Source organism: Hyla sarda, chromosome 7, assembly GCF_029499605.1.
Source record: "Hyla sarda isolate aHylSar1 chromosome 7, aHylSar1.hap1, whole genome shotgun sequence".
NCBI classification, from domain to species: Eukaryota; Metazoa; Chordata; class Amphibia; order Anura; family Hylidae; genus Hyla; species Hyla sarda.
Genome location: NC_079195.1, coordinates 199,788,618 through 199,812,456, shown reverse-complemented (window position 1 = coordinate 199,812,456; position 23,839 = coordinate 199,788,618). Strand labels below are relative to the sequence as shown.

Below are 23,839 nucleotides of genomic sequence, written 5' to 3'. Positions count from 1 at the left end.
CATATTCCATCCTTATATCCCATCCTCATATCCAGACCTCATATCCCGTCCTCATATCCAGACCTCATATCTCATCCTCACATCTCAACCTCATATCTCATCCTCATATTCCATCCTCATATGCTGTCCTCATGTCCCGTCCTCAAATCCTGTGCTCATATCCTGTCCTCATATCTCATCCTCACATCCCAACCAATATCTTGGCCTCATATCCCGTCCTCACATCCAGTCCTCATATCCTGTCTCATATCCCAACCTCAAATCTCAGTCTCATATCCCGTCCTCTTATCTTGACCTCATATCCCGTCCTCATATCCTGACTTCATATCCTGTCTTCATATCCTGTATTTGGACTCCACACATAGACACACAGGCAATAGCCACAGGGACAAAAATATACACATTTTCTAACCAATGTATATTACAAATATACATATAGGGGGAGATTTATCAAAACCTGTGCTGAGGAAAAGTTGCCCAGTTGCCCATAGCAACCAATCAGATCGCTTCTTTCATTTTTCAGAGGTCCTTTTAAAAATAAAAGAAGTGATCTGATTGGTTGCTATGGGCAACTGGGCAACTTTTCCTCAGCACAGGTTTTGAAAAATCTCCCCCATAATGTTATTTTCTACATATGAAAAGTTTTTGCCGCTGACGGGTACATTTTAACTATATTTTCAGTTGAAATGTAAGTAATGTGTACAAAGTTGTGGTGGCGGGGTGTGTGTGGTGCAGGGCAGAGGTTGTTATCCTAGGGGCAGATGGCATTAACCCCTTGTATTCATGACGCCAGGGCTTGGTTTAGCCTATAACCACCCGAAGGTATACCGCTGGATCCTGGGCTAGGCACGGGGGCAATAAAGATTCCGACGCCAAGTTACGGACAACGGTAGCTTTACTGAGGGTAGACAGTTTGTAAAGTCTATACAGTTCAGCCAGGGCCCGAGGGGGTCACCAGTGACGCAGAGACCTTAAGGGCTTGCTGGGACTTGTAGTAGGACTGGACAATTGAATGCAGACCACGGTGACTTGACAGATGACAGGGACTGACTTGACTGGACTCATAAAGCTGTGACTTTATCTTACTTGACTTGATGGTGGCTGCAGGACTGGACTTTGAGGCCTCCAACACTCTGGACACACATACTAGACAAATGCACTGGACCTCAGCTTAGCAGAAGAGCAGAGCTCAAAGAGAGAGAAGCTCCACCCAGGGCTTATATGGGGGAGACTAGCAGGGAGCCCATTGGTCACCCCTAGGTCACCTGGTCACTGATACCTCGTGGGTAACAATCACATGACAACTCTCATGTTAAACAGTCTTAAAGTGACAACGCTTTCTTCACACATTACACAGTATAATACGTGGTAAACATATGTACATTGGGTGACAAGTGCAAGGGGGCCCAGGGGACACTAAAGGGAAGCTGCCTGACAGGGCAGCAGGGGTACGGGGTAACAACTCCCGTACTGGGCCACCATACAAGTTTCATTGAAATATCTCCAGCCATTTGGAAATGAAGTGATGCTAGAACAGTGGTCTCCAACCTGCGGACCTCCAGATGTTGCAAAACTACAACTCCCAGCATGCCCGGACAGCCAACGGCTGTCCGGGCATGCTGGGAGTTGTAGTTTTGCAACATCTGGAGGTCCGCAGGTTGAAGACCACTGTGCTAGAACATACATACACATTGAATTCGCTCAAAGCTTGTTAACTTGTTAACTTGGCAAAATGTCTTCAGGTGCATCATAGAGGCATGTCCAGCAGTCAATGATCTTTCACCAAGAGGTACACTACCCAAAAGTAGCCTCTGGGGGTTTCATGGGGAAGCACTTGTGGCAAGACCCAGTGACTAATCAGACCACAGCTGTATTCACTTACATATCCATAACTACATGTTGAGTTTTGCAGCAATCTAACATTTTTATCTGGATGCATTATCTTTTTTTCTTAATAAGTATATTTAAGGTGTGTGTACTGTTGTCGGTAAAAAGTAATGTTGACCACGACGCAAGTGGGAGATGTAGTGAGTCGTGCAGCGTAACTTGCGCCAAATGTATGATTTCTCACGCCATTTTGATAACTTTGACTAAATTTGCTGCATTTCTAAGAGCTTGTCCAATAATGTTACTGATAAATCTTCTCTCATAGTATAGAAATAGACTTCACATATACTTTATTCTTATACTTTACATATACATTTCCCATTTTTGTGTACAATGTACAGCTTATCACACATCTCTGTACACGTGAATGATACTTCCAATACCAGAAGTCATTCTAAAACCAGTCAGCCTGGTCTAAGTCCTGGGTTAGTAATAAGTTGTGGCTGAAGGTCAATACATGGAAATCCAGAGTCATTAGAATTTTTATGGGAGTTTCTATTACAGACCTCATCTTATGTCTTTCTAGCTCACTGGTCATCTTGTAGTCACCCTCCTTTATGAAATATCCATAAACAAATACTATGATCTTCCTCCATAACTAATACAGTGGTCCCTCAACATACGATGGTGATCCGTTCCAAATGGACCATCGTTTGTTGAAACCATCGTATGTTGAGGGATCCGTGCAATGTAAAGTATAGGACAGTGGTCTACAACCTGCGAACCTCCAGATGTTGCAAAACTACAACTCCCAGCATGCCCGGACAGCCGTTGGCAAAAATATGTCCATTTTATTATGCCAACGTAAAGTGGACATATTGTATTTGTGAATAAAAATAACATTTATATTGGGAATATCCATTTTCCTTACAATTAGAGAGCTTCAAAGTTAGAAAAATGCAAAATTTTCAACATTTTCATGAAATTTTGGGATTTTTCACCAAAAAAGGATGCAAGTAACGCCGAAAATTTACCACCAAAATAAAGTAGAATATGTCACGAAAAAACAATCTCAGAGTCAGAATATTCGTTAAAAGCGTTTTCGAGTTATTAATTCATAAAGCGACAGTGGTCAGAATTGCGAAAAAGGGCTGCGTACTTAAGGTGAAAAAGGGCTGTGTCCTTAAGGGGTTAAGGTGCACACAGTCACTTGGTTAGAGACCCCAAACTTCAATAAATGTAAAGATGACCGCAGCACACACAATTCTTCAGTGCAAAAACTTGTGTTTTAGTCCATCTTCAGCATGATAAATACATTGTTACACTTGACAGAGGTTTTGCCAAGTCCATACTACCAACCTCTCCATCACAACTGACCCCCCCCCCAACCCCCCACTTCTCTCTCTCTCTTTATATATATCCCAACCCCCTTTTCCCCCCAAACCTTATCCCCTCCTCCACCAATCACAAAGCCCCTCAACACCACTCCCCCTCCCTCTGCTCTCTCCCTGTCCCCAGCTCATCCTACCTTTTCATCATTCACCCCTTAATCCTTTCACCCCTGTCACCATGGCCTCCCCTAGCTGCGCCCAAGTCGGGCCCAACTTGACAAGTTTTGCCAAGTCCGTACTACCAACCCCTCCCCTCAAATAACGACAAAGACCAGGAATGGAATGAATTGGCCACAGCAGCCGTTTTATTATATATAACATTAACATGTAATAATACAAACCCGCTCAATACCAAGGTGGTCCTCGAAGCCCAAACTCCCCTTGCGGTCCCCCCACTTAGATCACACGCAGGCTCATTTTGCCTCAAGCCGATCCCACTGGCTCAGACGCAGGAAACTACTCACCCGCGAAGACCCTCCAGAGGCCTAAGTCTCCCACCTCTCAGTTACTTCACTGGAACTGCCATTCACCAAGATCTAACCTCCAAAAGGAGTCCAGAAGCGAGTCGGTTCTCTCCCTTTACGTTTTCCACACCTTTTGTTACCTTTTGTTACCACCGAAATCGACTCCTGACTCCTTAGGATTTTACATCCCTCCACACCTTCAGGGCAACCTCAATCTCACCTTGCAATGCCAGGCACCACAAATCTATGCCGATGGCATGTAAATGGACACCATCCCTTCTGCAAAAACCCCCTTTCACCATCCTCCAGATCTGTGTGCCTCACTGCAATGGACCCATTCCGGGGTACAAACTTCCCCAACGCCCGATTGACTTTGATTCGTGCCTTATTGAGCCTCTCAACTGAACGGGCTAAGTGTCACTTCTTGCTTGGACCAATGTCCAACCATACCACCACTTTTTTTGGGAACATGGCCCACACCCGCAAAATATCAAACTTAATATTCCAGATCAGCTCCCGGAATGGGCGAGCCCCCAAATCATTCCCCCCAGATGTAAAACAAGAACCTCCGGCGCCCTGTCTAACCGTACAAATTTAGTGAACTTTGGCAGCAGTATTTCATACCATCCCTCTCAGACCCAACCACCTAAGCACCGCCACCTCATGAGAGAACCCCAGCTATCTCCCATTCGGGTGAACCGAAGTCCGCATAGCCCCCCCAATGAACATAAGAATGCCCCATAATCCAGACCAAGCAGGGAGGATCTGAAAGACAAAAAGGAAAAGAAAACATGGCAGAATAAATGCAACTGTCACGATTCGGCTTAAGGGTTGTGAATCCGCTGTGTCAGCGAGGGATTGGCGTGGACCGTGCTAGTGGACCGGTTCTAAGAGGCTACTGGTTTTCACCAGAGCCCGCCGCAAAGCGGGATGGTCTTGCTGCGGCAGTAGCAACCAGGTCGTATCCACTAGCAACGGCTCTACCTCGCTGACTGCTGAGAAGGCGTGGGACAGAAGGACTAGGCAGAGGCAAGGTCAGACGTAGCAGAAGGTCGGGGGCAGGCGGCAAGGTTCGTAGTCAGGATGGATAGCAGAAGTTCAGGTAACACAGGCTTTGGACACACTAAACGCTTTCACTGGCACAAGGCAACAAGATCCGGCAAGGGAGTGCAAGGGAGGAGATCAGATATAGCCAGGGAGCAGGTGGAAGCCAATTAAGCTAATTGGGCCAGGCACCAATCATTGGTGCACTGGCCCTTTAAGTCTCAGAGAGCTGGCGCGCGCGCGCCCTAGAGAGCGGAGCCGCGCGCGCCAGCACATGACAGCAGGGGACCGGGACGGGTAAGTGACCTGGGATGCGATTCGCGAGCGGGCGCGTCCCGCTGTGCGAATCGCATCCCCGACGGCCATGACAGTGCAGCGCTCCCGGTCAGCGGGACTGACCGGGGCGCTGCAGGGAGAAAGACGCCGTGAGCGCTCCGGGGAGGAGCGGGGACCCGGAGCGCTAGGCGTAACAGTACCCCCCCCCTTAGGTCTCCCCTTTTTTTTGTCCGGTAACTGCCTCCCCTGGGATGAGGACACCGGGAAAGAATGGAGGTTTTCCTCAACGGCAGGCAGTACAGCAGGAGTTGGAATGGGGAGGGAGGGCAGAGGGTGAAGCTTGGCACGGGGCAGGGAGACACAAGGACGGGAGCCATGAGGAGGCACAGAGGCTTGCCTGACGGGACTGGGAGGGGGGGAGAGGCACTTCCTGTGGCAGGCAGAGTCCCAGTTCTTGATCTCCCCGGTGGTCCAATCAAGGGTGGGAGAATGAAGCCGGAGCCATGGCAGACCGAGGAGGACCTCAGAGGTACAGTTGGGGAGAACGAAGAGCTCAATCCTTTCGTGGTGGGGTCCAATAGACATCAGGAGGGGTTCTGTGCGGTAACGCACGGTGCAATCCAATCTGACTCCGTTGACCGCGGAAATGTAGAGCGGCTTGACGAGACGGGTCACCGGGATGCTGAATTTATTCACAAAGGACTCCAAAATAAAATTCCCAGAGGCACCAGAGTCCAAGCAGGCCACGGCTGAGAGGGAGGAGTTGGCTGAAGGAGAAATCCGCACGGGCACCGTGAGACGTGGAGAAGCAGACTTAGAACCAAGAGACGCCACACCCACGTGAGCTGGGTGCGTGCATGCGTTTCCCAGACGTGGAGGACGGATAGGGCAATCCACCAAGAAATGCTCGGTACTGGCACAGTAAAGACAGAGATTTTCTTCCCTACGGCGATTCCTCTCTTCCTGAGTCAGGCGAGACCGATCCACTTGCATGGCCTCCTCGGCGGGAGGCCCAGGCGTAGATTGCAACGGATACTGTGGGAGAGGTGCCCAGAGATCTAAGTCTTTTTCCTGGCGGAGCTCTTGGTGTCGCTCAGAAAAACGCATGTCAATGCGGGTAGCCAAATGGATGAGTTCTTGCAGGTTGGCAGGAATCTCTCGTGCGGCCAGCACATCCTTGATGCGACTGGATAGGCCTTTTTTAAAGGTCGCGCAGAGAGCCTCGTTATTCCATGATAACTCGGAAGCAAGAGTACGAAATTGGATGGCGTACTCGCCCACTGAAGAATTACCCTGGACCAGGTTCAGCAGGGCAGTCTCGGCAGAAGAAGCTCGGGCTGGCTCCTCGAAGACACTCCGGACTTCAGCGAAGAAGGACTGGACTGTGGCTGTGGCAGGATCATTGCGGTCCCAGAGCGGTGTGGCCCAAGACAAGGCCTTTCCTGAAAGAAGGCTTACTACGAACGCCACCTTAGACCGTTCTGTAGGAAACAAGTCCGACAACATCTCCATATGCAGGGAACACTGAGACAAAAATCCACGGCAGAGTTTAGAGTCCCCATCAAATTTGTCCGGCAGGGACAAGCGGAGGCTAGGAGCGGCCACTCGCTGCGGAGGAGGTGCAGGAGCTGGCGGAGGAGATGGTTGCTGCTGTAGCAGAGGCAGAAGTTGCTGTAACGTGGCGGTCAACTGCGACAGCTGCTGTCCTTGTTGGGCAATTTGCTGCGATTGCTGAGCGACCACCGTGGTAAGGTCAGACGTAGCAGAAGGTCGGGGGCAGGCGGCAAGGTTCGTAGTCAGGATGGATAGCAGAAGTTCAGGTACACAGGCTTTGGACACACTAAACGCTTTCACTGGCACAAGGCAACAAGATCCGGCAAGGGAGTGCAAGGGAGGAGATCAGATATAGCCAGGGAGCAGGTGGAAGCCAATTAAGCTAATTGGGCCAGGCACCAATCATTGGTGCACTGGCCCTTTAAGTCTCAGAGAGTGGAGCCGCGCGCGCCAGCACATGACAGCAGGGGACCGGGACGGGTAAGTGACCTGGGATGCGATTCGCGAGCGGGCGCGTCCCGCTGTGCGAATCGCATCCCCGACGGCCATGACAGTGCAGCGCTCCCGGTCAGCGGGACTGACCGGGGCGCTGCAGGGAGAAAGACGCCGTGAGCGCTCCGGGGAGGAGCGGGGACCCGGAGCGCTAGGCGTAACAGCAACAATAAATACAATCATGTCCTCACCTAGCTGCCCCAAGTCCGGCCGCACTTTATGTATTTATCTTGTTGAAGATGGAATAAAACACTTTTTTACAAGATTTTGCACTGAAGAATTTTGTGTGCTGCGGTCCTCTCTACTTTTATCTCTCTCTTTTTCTCTCTCTCGTCTATTTATATCTATCTATCAAAAAAAATGTAGAGAAGCAGCACAACCAAATTCACATGAAGAAAGTGCCTGGTGCAAAGCAGCCTCTGGAGTATTGGCCAAAAGTATCTCCACATTCACACAGCAAAAGAATCTTCCTGCAGCACATAGTCCATAATAAGGTGCAAAACAGTGAATTTATTCCATGATAAAAAGACAAAAAAACAAGTGTTTGAAAACAGCGACGTTTCAGTCGGCCCACCCGGCCATTATCAAGAGGTGTACATCATTTATTAAAACATTGTGAAAATCCAGTCATAATATCATCATATAATCCGTAATAGTAATTAATATACATTCTAAGCACTTTGATTACTATAACGATTATATGATGATATTATCACTGGATTTTCACAATGTTGCTTTTGACCAGAGCTCCAGAAACTGCTTTGCACTGACTACTTGGATTTTCTCTTCAGGTGTACTGTTCTTCTGCCCATTACTATCTATCTATCTATCTATCTATCTATCTATCTCATATCTATCTATCTATCTCATATCTATCTATCTATCTCATATCTATCTATATATCTATCTATCTATCTATCTATCTCATATCTATCTATCTATCTATCTATCTCATATCTATCTATCTATCTCATATCTATCTATCTCATATCTATCTATCTATATATCTATCTCATATCTATCTATCTATCTATCTCATATCTATCTATGTATCTCATATCTATCTATCTATCTCATATCTATCTATCTATCTATCTATCTCATATCTATCTATCTATCTTATATCTATCTATGTATCTCATATCTATCTATCTAATTATCTATGTATCTCATATCTATCTCTCATATCTATCTCTCATATCTATCTCTCATATCTATCTATCTCATATCTATCTATCTATCTATGTCATAGCTATCTATCTATCTCATATCTATCTATCTATCTCATATCTATCTATCTCATATCTATCTATCTCTCTCATATCTATCTATCTCATATCTATCTATCTATCTCATATCTATCTATCTATCTCATATCTATCTGTCTATCTATTGATCTATGTCATATCTATTTATCTATATATCTATCTATCTATCTATCTCATATGTATCTATCTATCTCATATCTATCTGTCTATCTATTGATCTATGTCATATCTATCTATCTATATATCTATCTATCTCATATGTATCTATCTATCTCATATCTATCTGTCTATGTCATATCTATCTATCTCATATCTATCTATCTATCTATCTATCTATCTATCTATCTATCTATCTATCTATCTATCTTCTATCTCATATCTATCTATCTATCTCATATCTATCTATCTATCTATCTATCTATCTCATATCTATCTATCTATCTATCTATCTATCTCATATCTATCTCATATCTATCTCATATCTATCTATCTATCTCATATCTATCTATCTATCTATCTATCTATCTCATATCTATCTATCTATCTATCTATCTATCTGTCTATCTATCTCATATCTATCTATCTATCTATCTATCTCATATCTATCTATGTCTAATAAATAGATCACAGGCATCTTGCAGAATATCTAGTTATGATTGAAACTTTTTGTAGTACAAACTTCTGCTCTAACAAGTAAAAATACTAATCTTGCTTCACAAATGTTAGAGTTCCTGTCATGATCTTGTTACATTGTATAATCCTCCCAGTTCACTGCCCCCATCATGATAACCCCCCCTCCCTCCAGCCTTTATTTTTATTATTTGTTAGTTTTCTACCTTGATATTGCTCTGTATTTTCTGCTCAGTTTCAGTAAGATTCACAGACTGGGAAGCGGCGTTCCCCAGCAGGTGTGACATCATCTGAAGCCATACAGGGGAGAACTTCCTCCCTCACTCTGCTACAAACAGCCCAGTTCAGTTCAGTATGTAAGATAAGCTATGACTGGCTAAGGCTGCATACCTCCCCCCGGCACTCCAGACTGCATTTCCTGATTTTGGACTTCTGCCAGGCCAGCAAGAGTCCAAAATCTGTGCAAAAGATGGGGGGGAAATGTGCCCTGGAAAAGTAGAGAGACACCTAGTGGCAGCTTTTTTAAACACAAATAAAACATAGAAAGCTTTTATTTTTTATTTTTTTTAAACAAACTACATTAGAAACATTTTTATTTACCATAAGGAGTGCAATAGCAAATTTTTTTTAATGACAGTACCCATTTAAATATAAATTAAAATGCTATGAACATATAAAAAAAAAAAAAAAAGGCGGTTCTCCCTTTAACTTCGTGCCCCCATTTACTCTTAGTCTATATCACAGTTGATACTGTGAATCCCATAACAAGCTATGATAGAGTATATATATATATATATATATATATATATATATATATATATATATATATACATACACACACACACTAAAAAAGTGAAAAAAAAAAAAAAAAAGCCTGTAAAATTGCAGCAATGCCATGTAGTGTGTTATATGGCAATGCCCGCCTGTTAGGAGGTGCACGCAGTCATTCATTTATATACACAACAAGTTTAGGTGTAGACATTCCTGGGTATTTATACCTCCAGGGAAGGTTATACAGAGGCGTGCAGCATCACTGGAGTGGAAATCGCAGGGAACTATTTGCATTCATTTCAGTCCTTTTTTTTTTAAGAACTGGCTTGATCGACTTTAGTCAGGACCGGTCTAAGTACTGTACAGCAAGGACGTCCTCCGTGAAGCCTGTCCCTTTAATTCTCTCTATCATTCCTGGACGCCTTCACTTTTACTAATAACCCCGAGGGAAACATTTTTTTTTTTTTTTTTTTATCATCCAGAGACTATGGCAGAAGATAAAACCTTCCGCTATGGGCTCATTGTCCTGGGATTCTTCCTCATCATGATTGGGATGTTCATTATGAGTGTGGATAAACCCCAAATATACATCACCTTCTGTTGTATAGGGGTGTTGTTGGTGTTCATAGGGATCACCTGGAGCATCTGTCAGTGCTACCCCAAGGTAGGAGCTTATTTTATTATTCTATTGTCTATAGCCAAGTTTTTAATCCAGGGTGCCTCCAGCTGTTGCTAAACTACAATTTCTAGCATGCCCGGACAGCCAACGGCTGTCCGGGCATGCTGGAAGTTGTAGTTTAGCAACAGCTGGAGGCACCCTGGTCTGGAAACACTGCTGAACCAAGCTAATTTTATGCTAATGTTAAAGGAGGACATTTGTCTCAAAATGCAATAATCTGATAAAAATAAATCAAAAACTGAAACAGAGAAAAAAAAAGAACATGTAAAATTTTCAGTTTATTGACAATAGCTTAAATGGGCACTGTCACTTTAAAAAACTTTTGACATGTTGTCAAAAGTTTTGATCGGTTGTGGTCTGTGTGTTCAGATGGTGAACGATAACTAGAACTAGCAAGGCAGACTAAGGCTATGTCCACATGATGGAATTTCCATGCGGAATTCCGCAGCAGCAGCAGAGTCCTATTAATTTCAATGGGATTTTGCAGCAGAATTTCTGCGCTGGAAACATCTGGTGCGGAATTTAAAATTCCAGGGTCCGCAGAAAGAATAGACATGTCTATTCTTTCTGCAGACTCCGCACGGAAATGCATTGCCGTCTATGAGATGGCACATTTCCGAGCGGTCCTAGCGCTGGCGTGTACTGCCAGCGCTCTGCTGTCAGGGGAGTGTCCGCAGGGAGATTTTCCGTGCAGACATTCCCCCGTGTGAACATAGCCTTACAATGTAAGTCTATGGGATGGTCTTGGTCGCCGTGCTTTTCTCCCCAGTCGTTCTAACAACTGGTCAGGTTTTTGAACACTCAGAACCCGACTGACCAAAACTTTTGACATGTCTCTAGGACCGTGTTTCTCAACCAGGGTGCCTCCAAGTGTTGCAAAACTACAACAGCCAAAGGCTGTCCGGGCATGCTGGGAGTTGTAGTTTTGCAACATCTGGAGGCACCCTGGTTGGGAAACACTGCTGTAGGACATGGCAAAAGTTTTTTTTTTAAGCGACAGATACACTTTAGAAAAACATTTTTTTTTTTTTGCAGACTAAAGCTCTCTGCTACCAGACATTTTCTACCCATGCCAGAAAAAAACTTTTTTTTTTTATATCAACTGGCTCCAGAAAGTTAAACAGATTTGTTTATGACTTCTATTAAAAAAATCTTAATCCTTCCAATAATTATCAGCTGCTGAAGTTGAGTTGTTCTTTTCTGTCTGGCAACAGTGCTCTTTGCTGACACCTCTGTCTGTCTCTGGAACTGCACAGAGTAGAAGAGGTTTGCTATTGGGATTTGCTTCTACTCTGGACAGTTCCCGAGACAGGTGTCATCAGAGAGCACTTAGAAGGAAAAGAACAACTCAACTTCAGCAACTCATTAGTACTGAAAGGATTAAGATTTTTTAATAGAAGTAATTTACAAATCTGTTTAATTTTCTGGAGCCAGTTGAATATATATATATATCATATTTTTCGACTTTTCCCCCCCAGTTTTGGGGAAGAAAAAGTGCGTCTTATACGGCGAATACACCCCTATCGCGGTGGTCCCTGCGGCCATCAACGGACGAGACCCGCGGCTAATACATGACATCATCAATCGCGGTGATGCCCTGTATTAACCCTTCAGACGCGGCGATCAAAGCTGACCGCCGTGTCTGAAGCGAAAGTGACCCTAACCCGGCTGCTCAGCCGGGCTGTTCGGGACCGCAGCGATTTCACCGCGGCGGTCCCGAACAGCCCGACTGAATAGCCGGGTTAGTGCTTACAGGACATCGGGAGGGACCTTACCTGCCTCCTCGGTGTCTTCTCCGTTCAGGGATCCCCAGTATGTACGACGTGATGACGGCGACGGAGAGCGAGGATACCCGGCCGGCAGCAGAGACGTTCCGGAGCAACGGGGACACGGCGACAGCGATGGAGCGACATCCAGGGCAGCGGTGACGGGTCCGGAGCGGCGGGGACACGTGAGTATTACCTCCTATGCAGTGGTCTTCAATCTGCGGACCTCCAGATGTTGCAAAACTACAACTCCCAGCATGCCCGGACAGCCAACGGCTGTCCGGGCATGCTGGGAGTTGTAGTTTTGCAACATCTGGAGGTCCGCAGGTTGAAGACCACTATTGGGTTCAAAATCATTATTTTTTTTGATTTTGCACCTAAAAATCGGGTGCGTCTTATACACCGGTGCGTCCTATAGGGCGAAAAATACGGTAAAATATTTTTTTCCTGGATAACCCCTTTAATGATTATAAAGGGGTTCTCCAATACCTAAAATACTGTAGTTGTAAATGTACCAAATAGGTCATTTATTAATATGACAATTTACAAGCTATTATAGTTTTAAGTTTTTGTTTAGGTAGGTTCATACTTCCATAGAAACATCATTTGGGGGTGGGGTCTGTCCCTGGTTCGGTTTAAATAAGAACAAAAAAGCAAAACAACTGAGACTGCCACTTTAGTCAAACCAGTGTTTGTTCTCCGCTACTGCCCCTTGGTATACTTAGTACAAATATATATATTTATAGATATGCCTGGCGGTGCTCTGCTGTGTAAACAGAGTTTCTGCTATTTCTTTTGGGAATTAAAGGGTACCTTTCATCAAAAAAACTTTTGATATATTATAGATTAATGTATACAGAATAACTTTACAATTGCATGTTATTAAAAAATATGCTTCTTTCTATTTAATTTTCCACTTTGAAGAAATGACCACTAGGGGTCTCCCTACCAGTCCTGGCAGCAAGCATTTCAGACTCATGCTGGAGTCCTAAACACTACAAGCTGCCAGTCTGCTTTCTTCACAAAGGAGAACACTCAGAGCTGCCAGCCTGCTTTGTTCACAGCCTGTTTGGCTGTGAACAAAGCAGGCTGGCAGCTCTGAGTGTTTAGGACTCCAGCATGAGTCAGAAATGCTTGCTGACAGGACTGATCGGGAAAAATACAATAGAAAGAAGCATATTTTTCATTAACATGCTATTGGAAAGTTATTCAACATTCATTAATCTAAAATATATCAAAAGTTTATTTGATGAGAGGTACCCTTTAAAGCAGAAAAGCGGCACTCACCAGGAATGGCTCCAAGCGTTCATTCACCAGAACATGGTTGGATCGGACATAACATAGTGAGGTGCGTTCGCTAAAGGTGAGTGACTGCCGTTTCCCGTTGTGCGCTCCTTCCGAAAAGAAAGCTCACAGCAGAAAACAGCCGGTGCTCACTTGGTGACTGCAGCTTTTCAGTTTTACTTCTTGGAAGGAATCTGTTTAAATAATGACATAAAAAAGCTGCATTATTATTATTACACATTATCTCTGTTCTATGACATCACTGTACAATATAATTTTCATGTAACTTCTCAATGTTCACTATGTTCTGTGGCATCACTATATTTATTATCTCTGACATTATCCATGTAATGTGACATCACTGTGTACAACAAACCTTGCCTGTGATTTAACAGTGTTTATTATTAACATCCTGAGACATCATTTTGTCTGTTATTCCTGTTTTATTACATCATGTTTAGCACTTTTTACTGTACTATGACATCACTGTGTACATCATCTCTGCACTGTGACATCACTATAACTATATTTCCTGTGCTACTTTACTTTTGTATTTACTCTTGTGCAATGATATCACTGTGTTTATTAATTCTGTGACATCACTGTTATTATCTCTATACTTTGACATCACGTTGTTTATTAATTAAATACTGTGACATCACTGTGTTTATTATTTCTGTACTGTGATATCACTGTGTTATTATGTCTACACTGTGACATCATTATGTTTATTATCACTATAATGTGACATCACTGTATATTATTTCTATACTTACTATGTTTATTATTTCTATACTGTTATATCACTGTGTTATTATAACTATACTGTGACATCATTATGTTTATTATGTCTATACTGCGACATCGCTATGTTTATTATTTCTATACTGTGACATCACTATGTTTATTATTTCTATACTGTGATATCATTGTGTTATTATGTCTAAACTGTGACATCATTATATTTATTATCACTATACCGTGACATCACTGTCTATTATTTCTATACTTACTATGTTTATTATTTCTATACTGTGATATCACTGTGTTATTATAACTATACTGTGACATCATTATCTTTATTATCTCTATACTGTGACATCACTATGTTTATTATTTCTATACTGTGATATCACTATGTTTATTATTTCTATACTGTGATATCATTGTGTTATTATGTCTACACTGTGACATCATTATATTTATTATCACTATACTGTGACATCACTGTCTATTATTTCTATACTTACTATGTTTATTATTTCTATACTGTGATATCACTGTGTTATTATAACTATACTGTGATATCATTATCTTTATTATCTCTATACTGTGACATCACTATGTTTTTATTTCTATACTGTGACATCACTATGTTTATTATTTCTATATTGTGATATCACTGTGTTATTTTATCTATACTGTGACATCTTTATGTTTATTATCTCTATACTGTGACATCACTGTGTTATTATCTCTATACTGTGACATCACTTTGTTTATTATTTCTATACTGTGACATCACTATGTTTATTATTTCTATACTGTGATATCACTGTTATTATATCTATACTGTGACATCATTATGTTTATTATCTCTATACTGTGACATCACTGTGTTATTATCTCTATACTTTGACATCACTTTGTTTATTAAATAAATACTGTGACATCACTGTTTATTTCTATACTGTGACATCACTATGTTTATTATTTCTAAACTGTGATATCACTGTGTTATTATATCTATACTGTGACATCTTTGTTTATTATCTCTACTCTGTGACATCACTATGTTTATTATCTTTATACTGTGACATCACTTTGTTTATTATTTCTATACTGGGACATCACTATGTTTATTATTTCTATACTGTGATATCACTGTTATTATATCTATACTGTGACATCATTATGTTTATTATGTCTATACTGTGACATCACTGTGTTATTATCTCTATACTTTGACATCACTTTGTTTATTGATTAAATACTGTGACATCACTGTTTATTTCTATACTGTGACATCACTATGTTTATTATTTCTAAACTGTGATATCACTGAGTTATTATCTTTACTGTGACATCATTATGTTTATTATATCTACTCTGTGACATCACTGTTTATTATCACTATACTGTGACATCACTATGTTTATTATCACTATACTGTGACTTCACTGTGTTTATTATTTCTATACTGTGACATCACTGTGTTTACTATCTCTATACTCTGACATCACTTTGTTTATTATTTCTATACTGTGACATCACTCTGTTTATTATTTCTATATGTTTATTACCTCTATACTGTGACGTCACTTTGTCTATTATCTCTACTCTGTGTCATCACTCTGTTTACAATCTCTATACTGTGACATCACTATTTAAATTATTTCTATACTGTGACATCACTTTATATTGTGACATCACTGTATTAACCAGGTTCTGTGGCATAACTAAAAATGCCATGGCATCTTACCACTGGCAGGGAAGGCTGGACTACAATCTTCTATAATAATGGTCTCCAAACTGTGGACCTCCAGATGTTTCAAAACTACAACTCCCAGCATGCCCTGACAGCCGTTTAGATTAGAGATCACTGTTCTATATTCTTGATTTCTAAGAAACTTATTTTCTGTATTTGTAATTTTTTTCTAATCTTTTCACAGATTACATTTGTCCCAGTGGATATGGAAACTGTCCCATTTTCGGAGAAGTCTTCTGCGTTCACTCATACTGAACTCCTAGAGAAACAGTGGTATGTCTCTAGATCTGTGTTTCCCAACCAGGGTGCCTCCTGCTGTTGCTAAACTACAACTCCCAGCATGCCCGGACAACCAAAGGCTGTCCGTGGATGCTGGGAGTTGTAGTTTTGCAACAGCTGGAGGCACCCTGGTTGGGAAAAACCGTGCTGTAGATAGTAGACTAAAGGACTGCTTACAACTGTATATACTGTAGTCCTTCCTACAGCTTATACCTCATGTCATTTACTGCAAGGTCAAACATTATTACAATGTGTAAAATGGAAACTATGCAGAGTTTATCTGGGCATCTAGACATCCTATTAAACCGGGGTAACAACAAGAAAGTTTAATATCTAGGATAATTTAGGAGAAATGTATTGTATATACAATAGAAACATGATGACAGTAGATAAACATCAATTCCTGCTATTTCAAAACTATGCGCATCTTTCCAACATGTTTCTATTCCTTTTATTGCATCCAGATGAAAAATAGTTAACTTTACAAAGAGTCTTTATTAAAAATATTCTACCTTTTTGTGTATACAGCGCCTATGCAGATCTATGTTACGGACTACAAACTTTGTAAAGGGAGCTGCTTCTTATCTTATCTTTCCATAATCTCTCATATACATGAACACTTGGCTTTGGTGAGCATGCATGTCTTCAGAAGTTTGCGGGGGGGTTAGCACTATGCAGCATAAAAATGGGGGAGGGGGTTATAATACAGCCTGCAGTGATTGGATAAGGAGACCCAGCACAGCACAGCAGACTTAGGAAGGAACATGAGTCATGCAAAATGAGAGACATGCCACAAAGCACAGAATGACAAAGCAGGTGAGCAACAGATGTGTTTGTGATAGAAATATAGGTGCTAGACACATACAAATATATTCCATGATCAGGTTTAGATACGGAGTAACATAGAACTTTTTTTTTGTGGGATATGACAGGTACGCTTTTAAGCAGTTGAAATTCGACAAACCGAATCCTTCTCTTCCCAATTATCATCTGTCGGGTAAGAGTTGGGCAGCCCCCTGAACACAACAGATTGTCCAGAGAAATGGAATTAAGCATGTCTGTATGCTTAGACTACACAAGGATGGTTGTCCAGGGAAAAGTGTGTAATTGTGGGGGGTCCAACCACTGGGACCCCCTGCGATCTCTTTTATGGGACCCCGGCTTTCTGAGAGGCTCCATTCGCATTCCATAATTTCTGTAGTAGCACCAAGCGCCATCCTGTGGATAGGTGACAAGTTGTGTTTCACTGGATAACTGTTTAAAAGCGTACCTGTCATATCCCACAAAAAAAAAGTTTTATGTTACCCAGAATCTAAACCTGATCATGGAATATATTTGTATGTGTCTAGCACCTATATTTCTATCACAATTACCTTCTATCTGTTGCTCACTTGCTTTGTCATTCTGTGCTTTGTGGCATGTTTCTCATTTTGCATGACACATGTTCTTCCCTAAGTCTGCTGTGCTGGGTCTTCTTATCCAATCACTGCAGGCTGCACTGTAACCCCCTCCCCCATTTTTATGCTGCAGTCTTTTTATAAAAAGGAGTGCTAGCCCCACCCATACTTCCTGGACTTTGTCCCTGTCTGTGCTTCAGCTAGGACAAAGATGATGCTGTATCCAGACAAGATTATGTTTTGGATGGTATGGGGGCCCCTAGTGTCTTTTTTTATAAGCCATCATTTCTATAAAAAGGAAAAACTATTTTCTTTTGAAGGATATTAGAAGGGTAATTCTTTTGCCAAGATGTATAACATATATAAAAAAAAAATGTAATCTGATAGTGGCCATTTAATATGTATAGCTTGGAAGAAAGATGAGACAGAGGATATATGGTAAACTCTTAAAGACATAAAAGGAATCAACACGGTTAAAGGGGTTATGCAGGGAAAAAAATGTTTTTAATATATCAATCGGCTCCAGAAATTTAAACAGATTTGTAAATGACTTCTATTAAAAAATCTTAATCCTTCCAGTACTTATGAGCTGCTGAAGTTGAGTTGTTCTTTTCTGTCTAAGTGCTCTCTGATGACACGTGTCTCAGGAACTGTCCAAAGTAGAAGCAAATCCCCATAGCAAACCTATTCTGTTCTGTGCAGTTCCCGAGACAAGCAGAGATGTCAGCAGAGAGCACTGTTGTCAGACAGAAAAGAACAACTCAACTTCAGCAGCTGATAATTATTAGAAAGATTAAGATTTTTTAATAGAAGTAATTTACAAATATGTTTAACTTTCTGGATCCAGTTGATATATAAAAATAATTGTTTTTCTGGAATACCCCTTTAAGGAGTAGAGTATATTTAAAAGGCTCTCCTGGCATGCACGTAGTTTTAACTTACACATTAGCAAATAAGAGATGACAAAACCGCCGTGTCCCCCTATAGCTATGCCCCTGGGCCAGATTCATGGCATCTATGAGTTAGCAAAAAATAAAGCAAATTGCCTCAAATTTTGCAAAATGCATCATAATATTTTTGCCCCTCTAGAAACTTGACACAATTTTTCCCTTCTGGGGCCCTCTGGATGGTATAAATGTGTAGCATCCACTGGGTGTTAGTAAGACGTACCTTGAATAGTTTGTGACGCCAGGGCACCGTTTGTCCTGACCACGGTCCGAAGGTGGGAGGCAGTCTTCCTGGGCCAGACACGATGAGTCAATAAGCACTCCGACCTAAGGTTACAGTCAACTGTATTTACTGAGCTTGTGAAGTTGGTAAAACACAAACAGGTGGCCTAAGTGTGAGGGTGCAGTATAACCCTTTACGAGCCTTGTTGCCGTTCTGAGACTTGTGGTGCTTTTCACAGGACAGAATTGTAGGATTTGAGGTTCTGGTAGCTAGGGTCCTTCCAAGGCATTGTAACTGATTCAGCAGGGACCTGTAGTCCTCCCGCGAGTGACACTTGTAGGATGACCAGGGATAAGACACAGCACACACCTGAGCTTAGCTGCTGCCCAGGAGTCTGGATGTCGTTCTGTACCTCACTATACAGAAGGAGCTTTTGGGGTCTCATTGGCTCACATGGTCACATGGGGTTGCTGCTTACAATTTTTAAAGGCACAGTGATACATTAAACTTACATACATAAAATAACAATCAAATTAATTTGAGAAAAATATATTATCTTATATTACATTTTAGACATTATTTATACTATAAAGGAACTTCAGTGGGCCCATCACTATATGCTGCCAGGCTGCCCGAATCAGTCCTCAACCACGGGACAGCCACCTGTGCTGGGACACCACACATGCCAAAATGCAGTCCCCCAAAAATGGTGTATGTCGCAGATAGATTCCAAAATGGTGGAAAACTTCAATGTGCAGTAACAGTTTTTTTCTCCTGTTTTTGGACCCTATGGGGGAGATTTATCAAAACCTGTGCAAAGAAAAAGTTGCCCAGTTCGCCATAGAAACCAATCAGAAACCATAGAAACCAATCCCTGGTTTGCCAGTTTGTTATGAAGTACATGTAATTATTAGGGTGCGTTCACACTGCGGAATTTCTGCTCGCTGAATTCCGCGAGCGGAGATTCCACCTGGCGGCCGCTGCCGAGGGTACTTCGGCGCTAGGGCCACGGGGCACTGAGCCGTCACCATTGACGGCTATACAGCGCTCACGGAATCCGCGCAAAGAATGAACATGTTCTTTCTTTGCGCGGAACAATTTCAGCGGCGGACATTCCGCTGTGTGAACGGGTCTTGCGGAGACCCATTCACACTAATGTTAATGAGAATTCCGCTCGTGGAATTCTGCGGGAATTCCGGAGTGTCAACGCACCCTTAAGGGGCTTCCTTCCGCCCTAGTACATTACGCTACTAATTGAATTGCTCTAACTTTATTAAGACTAGTTACGGACACATAATTTACAATTCTAAGTTCCTTCTAGTACAACTATTTCCAAAATAGGTTGAGACATGTATCGGGATTATTGTTTTTCTTTTGTATCCCTTATTTAATTTAGTGTTATTATTTTTATTCTCATTTTCCCTATTATTGTGCATTTATGGGAAAATGGGAATGTTATTTTATTAAATATTTTTTTTTTTAAATAAACAGTACTGTACTTATTAGCTGCTGAATACTAGAGCAGAAATTCTTTTCTTTTTGGAACACAGAGCTCTCTGCTGACATCACGAGCACAGTGCTCTCTGCTGACATCTCTGTCCATTTTATGAACTGTCCAGAGCAGCATATGTTTGCTATGGGGATTTCCTTTTACGCTGGCAGTTCCTAATATGGACAGAGATGTCAGCAGAGAGCACTGTGCTCGTGATGTCAGCAGACAGCTCTGTGTTTCAAACGGAAAAGAATTTCCACTGTAGTATTCCGCAGCTAATAAGTACAGGAAGGAATTTTTTAATAGAAGTCATTTACAAATCTGTTTAACTTTCTGGCACCAGTTGATAAAAAATAAATAAAAATAAAATAAAAAGGTTTTCACCCGAGTACCCCATAAAATCGTCTAAAAAACTGCACCACTTATGTCCTCAGGTGTGGTATTACAACTTGGTTCCATTCAATACCACATACAACCTAAGGACAGGTGTGGTGCTGTTTTAAGAAGAAACTGGCTCTGTTATTCTATTCCTGACTACCTCTTTGTTTTCCTCAGTGTTTCCCTACGAGGGTGCCTCCAGCTGTTGCAAAACTGCCAACGGCTGTCCGGGCATTCTGGGAGTTGTAGTTTTGCAACAGCTGGAGGCACCTTGGTTGGGAAACACTGGTTTACCAGACCTGTGGCTCTCTGGTTCTTGGAAAACTACAACTCCCACCATGCTCTGACAGCTAAAATATGAGAGTTGTGGTTTTGCAGCAGCTGTAGAGCCACATGTTGGTGAACACTGGTTTAAGACATGGGATATATTATAATACATTGGATATAATTTTTCTCTATTCATTTCCTATTAGTTCTACCGCACCTTACACGAGCAGTAAAGATGCGGAGAAATATGACGCCATGCTACCATCATATGAACAAATACAGATCAAAGTGGAAGAGCTTGGTGAAGAAACGTTAGTCCAATCCATTCCTCCTTTCCTGCCACCGATGTTGGGGGATTTGAAGGCTAAGATTCAAGCCAAGGTAGAGATACACAAGAATTTAGTCTGCAAGGAGGAGCAAGGGATGGCCGAAGCCAACTGGTACGTTGAATGGTCATGAACAAATGAATCTTTATTATCCTACAAGACATGGAGTAAATAAATGTATGCTAAACACTAACAGTACCTAAATGTAAAAGACTTCCGAGATCCCTAAGCCTTAAAGGGGTACTCCATCCCTAAACAGATGTCTGATTGTGTGGTGCCATAGGAAATAGCTTATCCCTTTGTGACGCCAGGGCACTGTTACATGGATACATGGTCCGAGGTTGGAGACAGCTTCTCCTGGGCCAGACACGGGGAGTAAAGGAACACACCGATGTCAGGTTACAGATAACTGTCTTTACCGAGCAGGGTGCAGATGTTGTTACACAGACAGTATGGTGCAGAGTGGATAGGATGCAGTGTAACCCCTTGGGAGCCTTTTTGTCTTGCTGGGACTTGTGGTGCTTTCACCCAATAAATTGATACTGACTTGAGAAATGACTGAATGACTGATTGTTCCAACATAACATTATGATTATAAAAATATAGAAACTTTTAGCAAAGTGCCGGAACACAGTAGATACGGCAATAAGTCCCTCAGTGGGCCCAAAACCTGTGCTGCAGGTCCGTCTGAGGCAGTCCGAAGCCACAGGGCAATCCCCCAGTGATCAGACATCTTATACCCTATCCTTTGGATAGGGTTTAAAATGTTTAGGAATGGAGTACCCCTTTAAGGGCTGCCAACAGACCAGGATTTGAATGGTTCCCTGTTCTTTTCCAATGGAGTAACTGAAAAAAATAAAAACAACAGAATGTTGGTGGACCTTGAGGACTGAGTTGGGGACCACTGTGATAGAAAATGAAATATTTCAAGTTAACATTGTTGAATAATGATTCTTTATATCTCTGTAGCCGGACTGCACCCCTTGCTTCTCTTAAAGAAGAAACCAACCTGGCATCTGATGATGGGAGGAGTAGTACGTCATCTCTTCATAGCAGCGATGACTGGCATAATGATCGGCCACAGATGGAGACCTCTACAGCCCAGGTACAAGGTCTGATCTCTGGAGAAGGAGTTGCCCTCATAGATGCACCGGTACCTGAAGGAACCATAGCCATCGTGTCCTATGAAGTAAATCATACAGAGGTGAAAAGTGAACGTCATCAACATCCCCTCCATAGTGACTATTACAGCCGTAAAGATGAGCCAGGGGTTGTCCCTTTTCCACCAGGTCCTACCCAGGACTCTGAGACTGATGATCTCTATTATGGAATGAAGGATGAGATGGAGAGTTTAATGCCAGGGGATGACTCCGACTTTGAGCATTGACCACCAGGCAACATCAATGGATGCCGAGAAAGTCTGACTTTTTAAAGCCAGGTTTCCATTACAACATATAGCAGTATTCATAAGGAGCAGGAGTATTTATTGGGTCCATGTTTAATTTCTTTACATAGGATTGCTGTAGTCAAGATCAACCAGAGGGGCACATTAATGAAGGGGTGGTTGATTTGGACAAACCTCATTCTTTAGCAGGTTCCAACAAAGATCAGCTGATCACCAAGTATTCTGCTATTGGGATCCCCAGCAGGGCCCTAACTAAAGACTCATGAACCATGATGCAAACATTCTTATTGTAATACCTCCTTTGTGACCCTGCGTTGTCTGTGTGGTGGGGCTTCGAAGAGCAGTAAAGAATACAGTGGTCCCTCAAGTTACAATATTAATCGCTTCCAGGACGACCATTGTATGTTGAAACCATCATATGTTGAGATCATAACTCTATGGAAACCAAAATGTCATCCAAAAATAGGAAAAAGTGAGGATTAAAGAAAAATAAGTAGATAACTAATACAGATAAAGCAAGTCCTTCCATATAAAAGGAAGAAAGATCTGCCGGGAGCTGTAAATCACTGTCAATTTCAGTGTCTCCCAACCAGGGTGCCTCCAGCTGTTGCAAAACTACAACTCCCAGCATGCCCGGACAGCCAAAGGCTGTCCGGGCATGCTGGGAGTTGTAGTTTTGCAACAGCTGGAGGCAACCTCTTTGGGAAACACTGGTCTATGTAGAGGACAGAAGCTTCTTCAGGGTCCCGTACAGAACACGCAATGTCCTAAAAAAAAGGAAAATGGAGCCGCCCTCACCTGATGCCCAAAGGAGCAGCTAACCCTGGCACAGGTAAAGAGTACAGAACATGTAATACCTCCCTGTACTGTAGGGGGCGCTACCAGACACCAGTCAGTGCATGCACTTTAGGAATACAGGGGTTTTACCAGTGAAATATCCATTCTGATTGGTCGGTTCTTCCAGCCATTGACACGTTTCGCAGATTCCAAAGCATTGTATGTTGAGTCTGGTTTCAAGTTACAATGGTCCAGGAGAGACCATTGTATGTTGAAACTATTGTATGTTGAGGCCATTGTGAGTTGAGGGATCACTGTACTTCACTAAGTTCACGTGGCGGAATTTCAGTGCAGAATTTCGCAAAAGAATTCAGCGTGAAATTAACTAGCCATTGACTTTAATGGGATTTTGCA

General features: G+C 42.3%; 2 protein-coding genes across 2 annotated transcripts in view; one reads left to right on the top strand and one right to left on the bottom strand.

Moving 5' to 3' along the window:
* DHCR24 (24-dehydrocholesterol reductase) overlaps window positions 1–1,110 on the bottom strand; it is a 37,401-nt gene extending 36,291 nt beyond the window's left edge. The window contains exon 1 of the mRNA XM_056532140.1: window positions 1,087–1,110. The gene's annotated coding sequence lies outside the window, so the exon portion shown is untranslated. The remainder of the gene's footprint in view (window positions 1–1,086) is intronic.
* An 8,844-nt stretch (window positions 1,111–9,954) lies between these two features.
* BSND (barttin CLCNK type accessory subunit beta) lies at window positions 9,955–23,068 on the top strand. The gene is made up of 4 exons (XM_056532146.1): window positions 9,955–10,381; window positions 16,119–16,207; window positions 21,124–21,357; window positions 22,213–23,068. The coding sequence occupies exons 1-4, from the start codon at window positions 10,205–10,207 to the stop codon at window positions 22,628–22,630; spliced, it is 918 nt and encodes a 305-aa protein (XP_056388121.1). The 5' UTR covers window positions 9,955–10,204; the 3' UTR covers window positions 22,631–23,068.
* The last annotated feature ends 771 nt before the right edge of the window (window positions 23,069–23,839 follow it).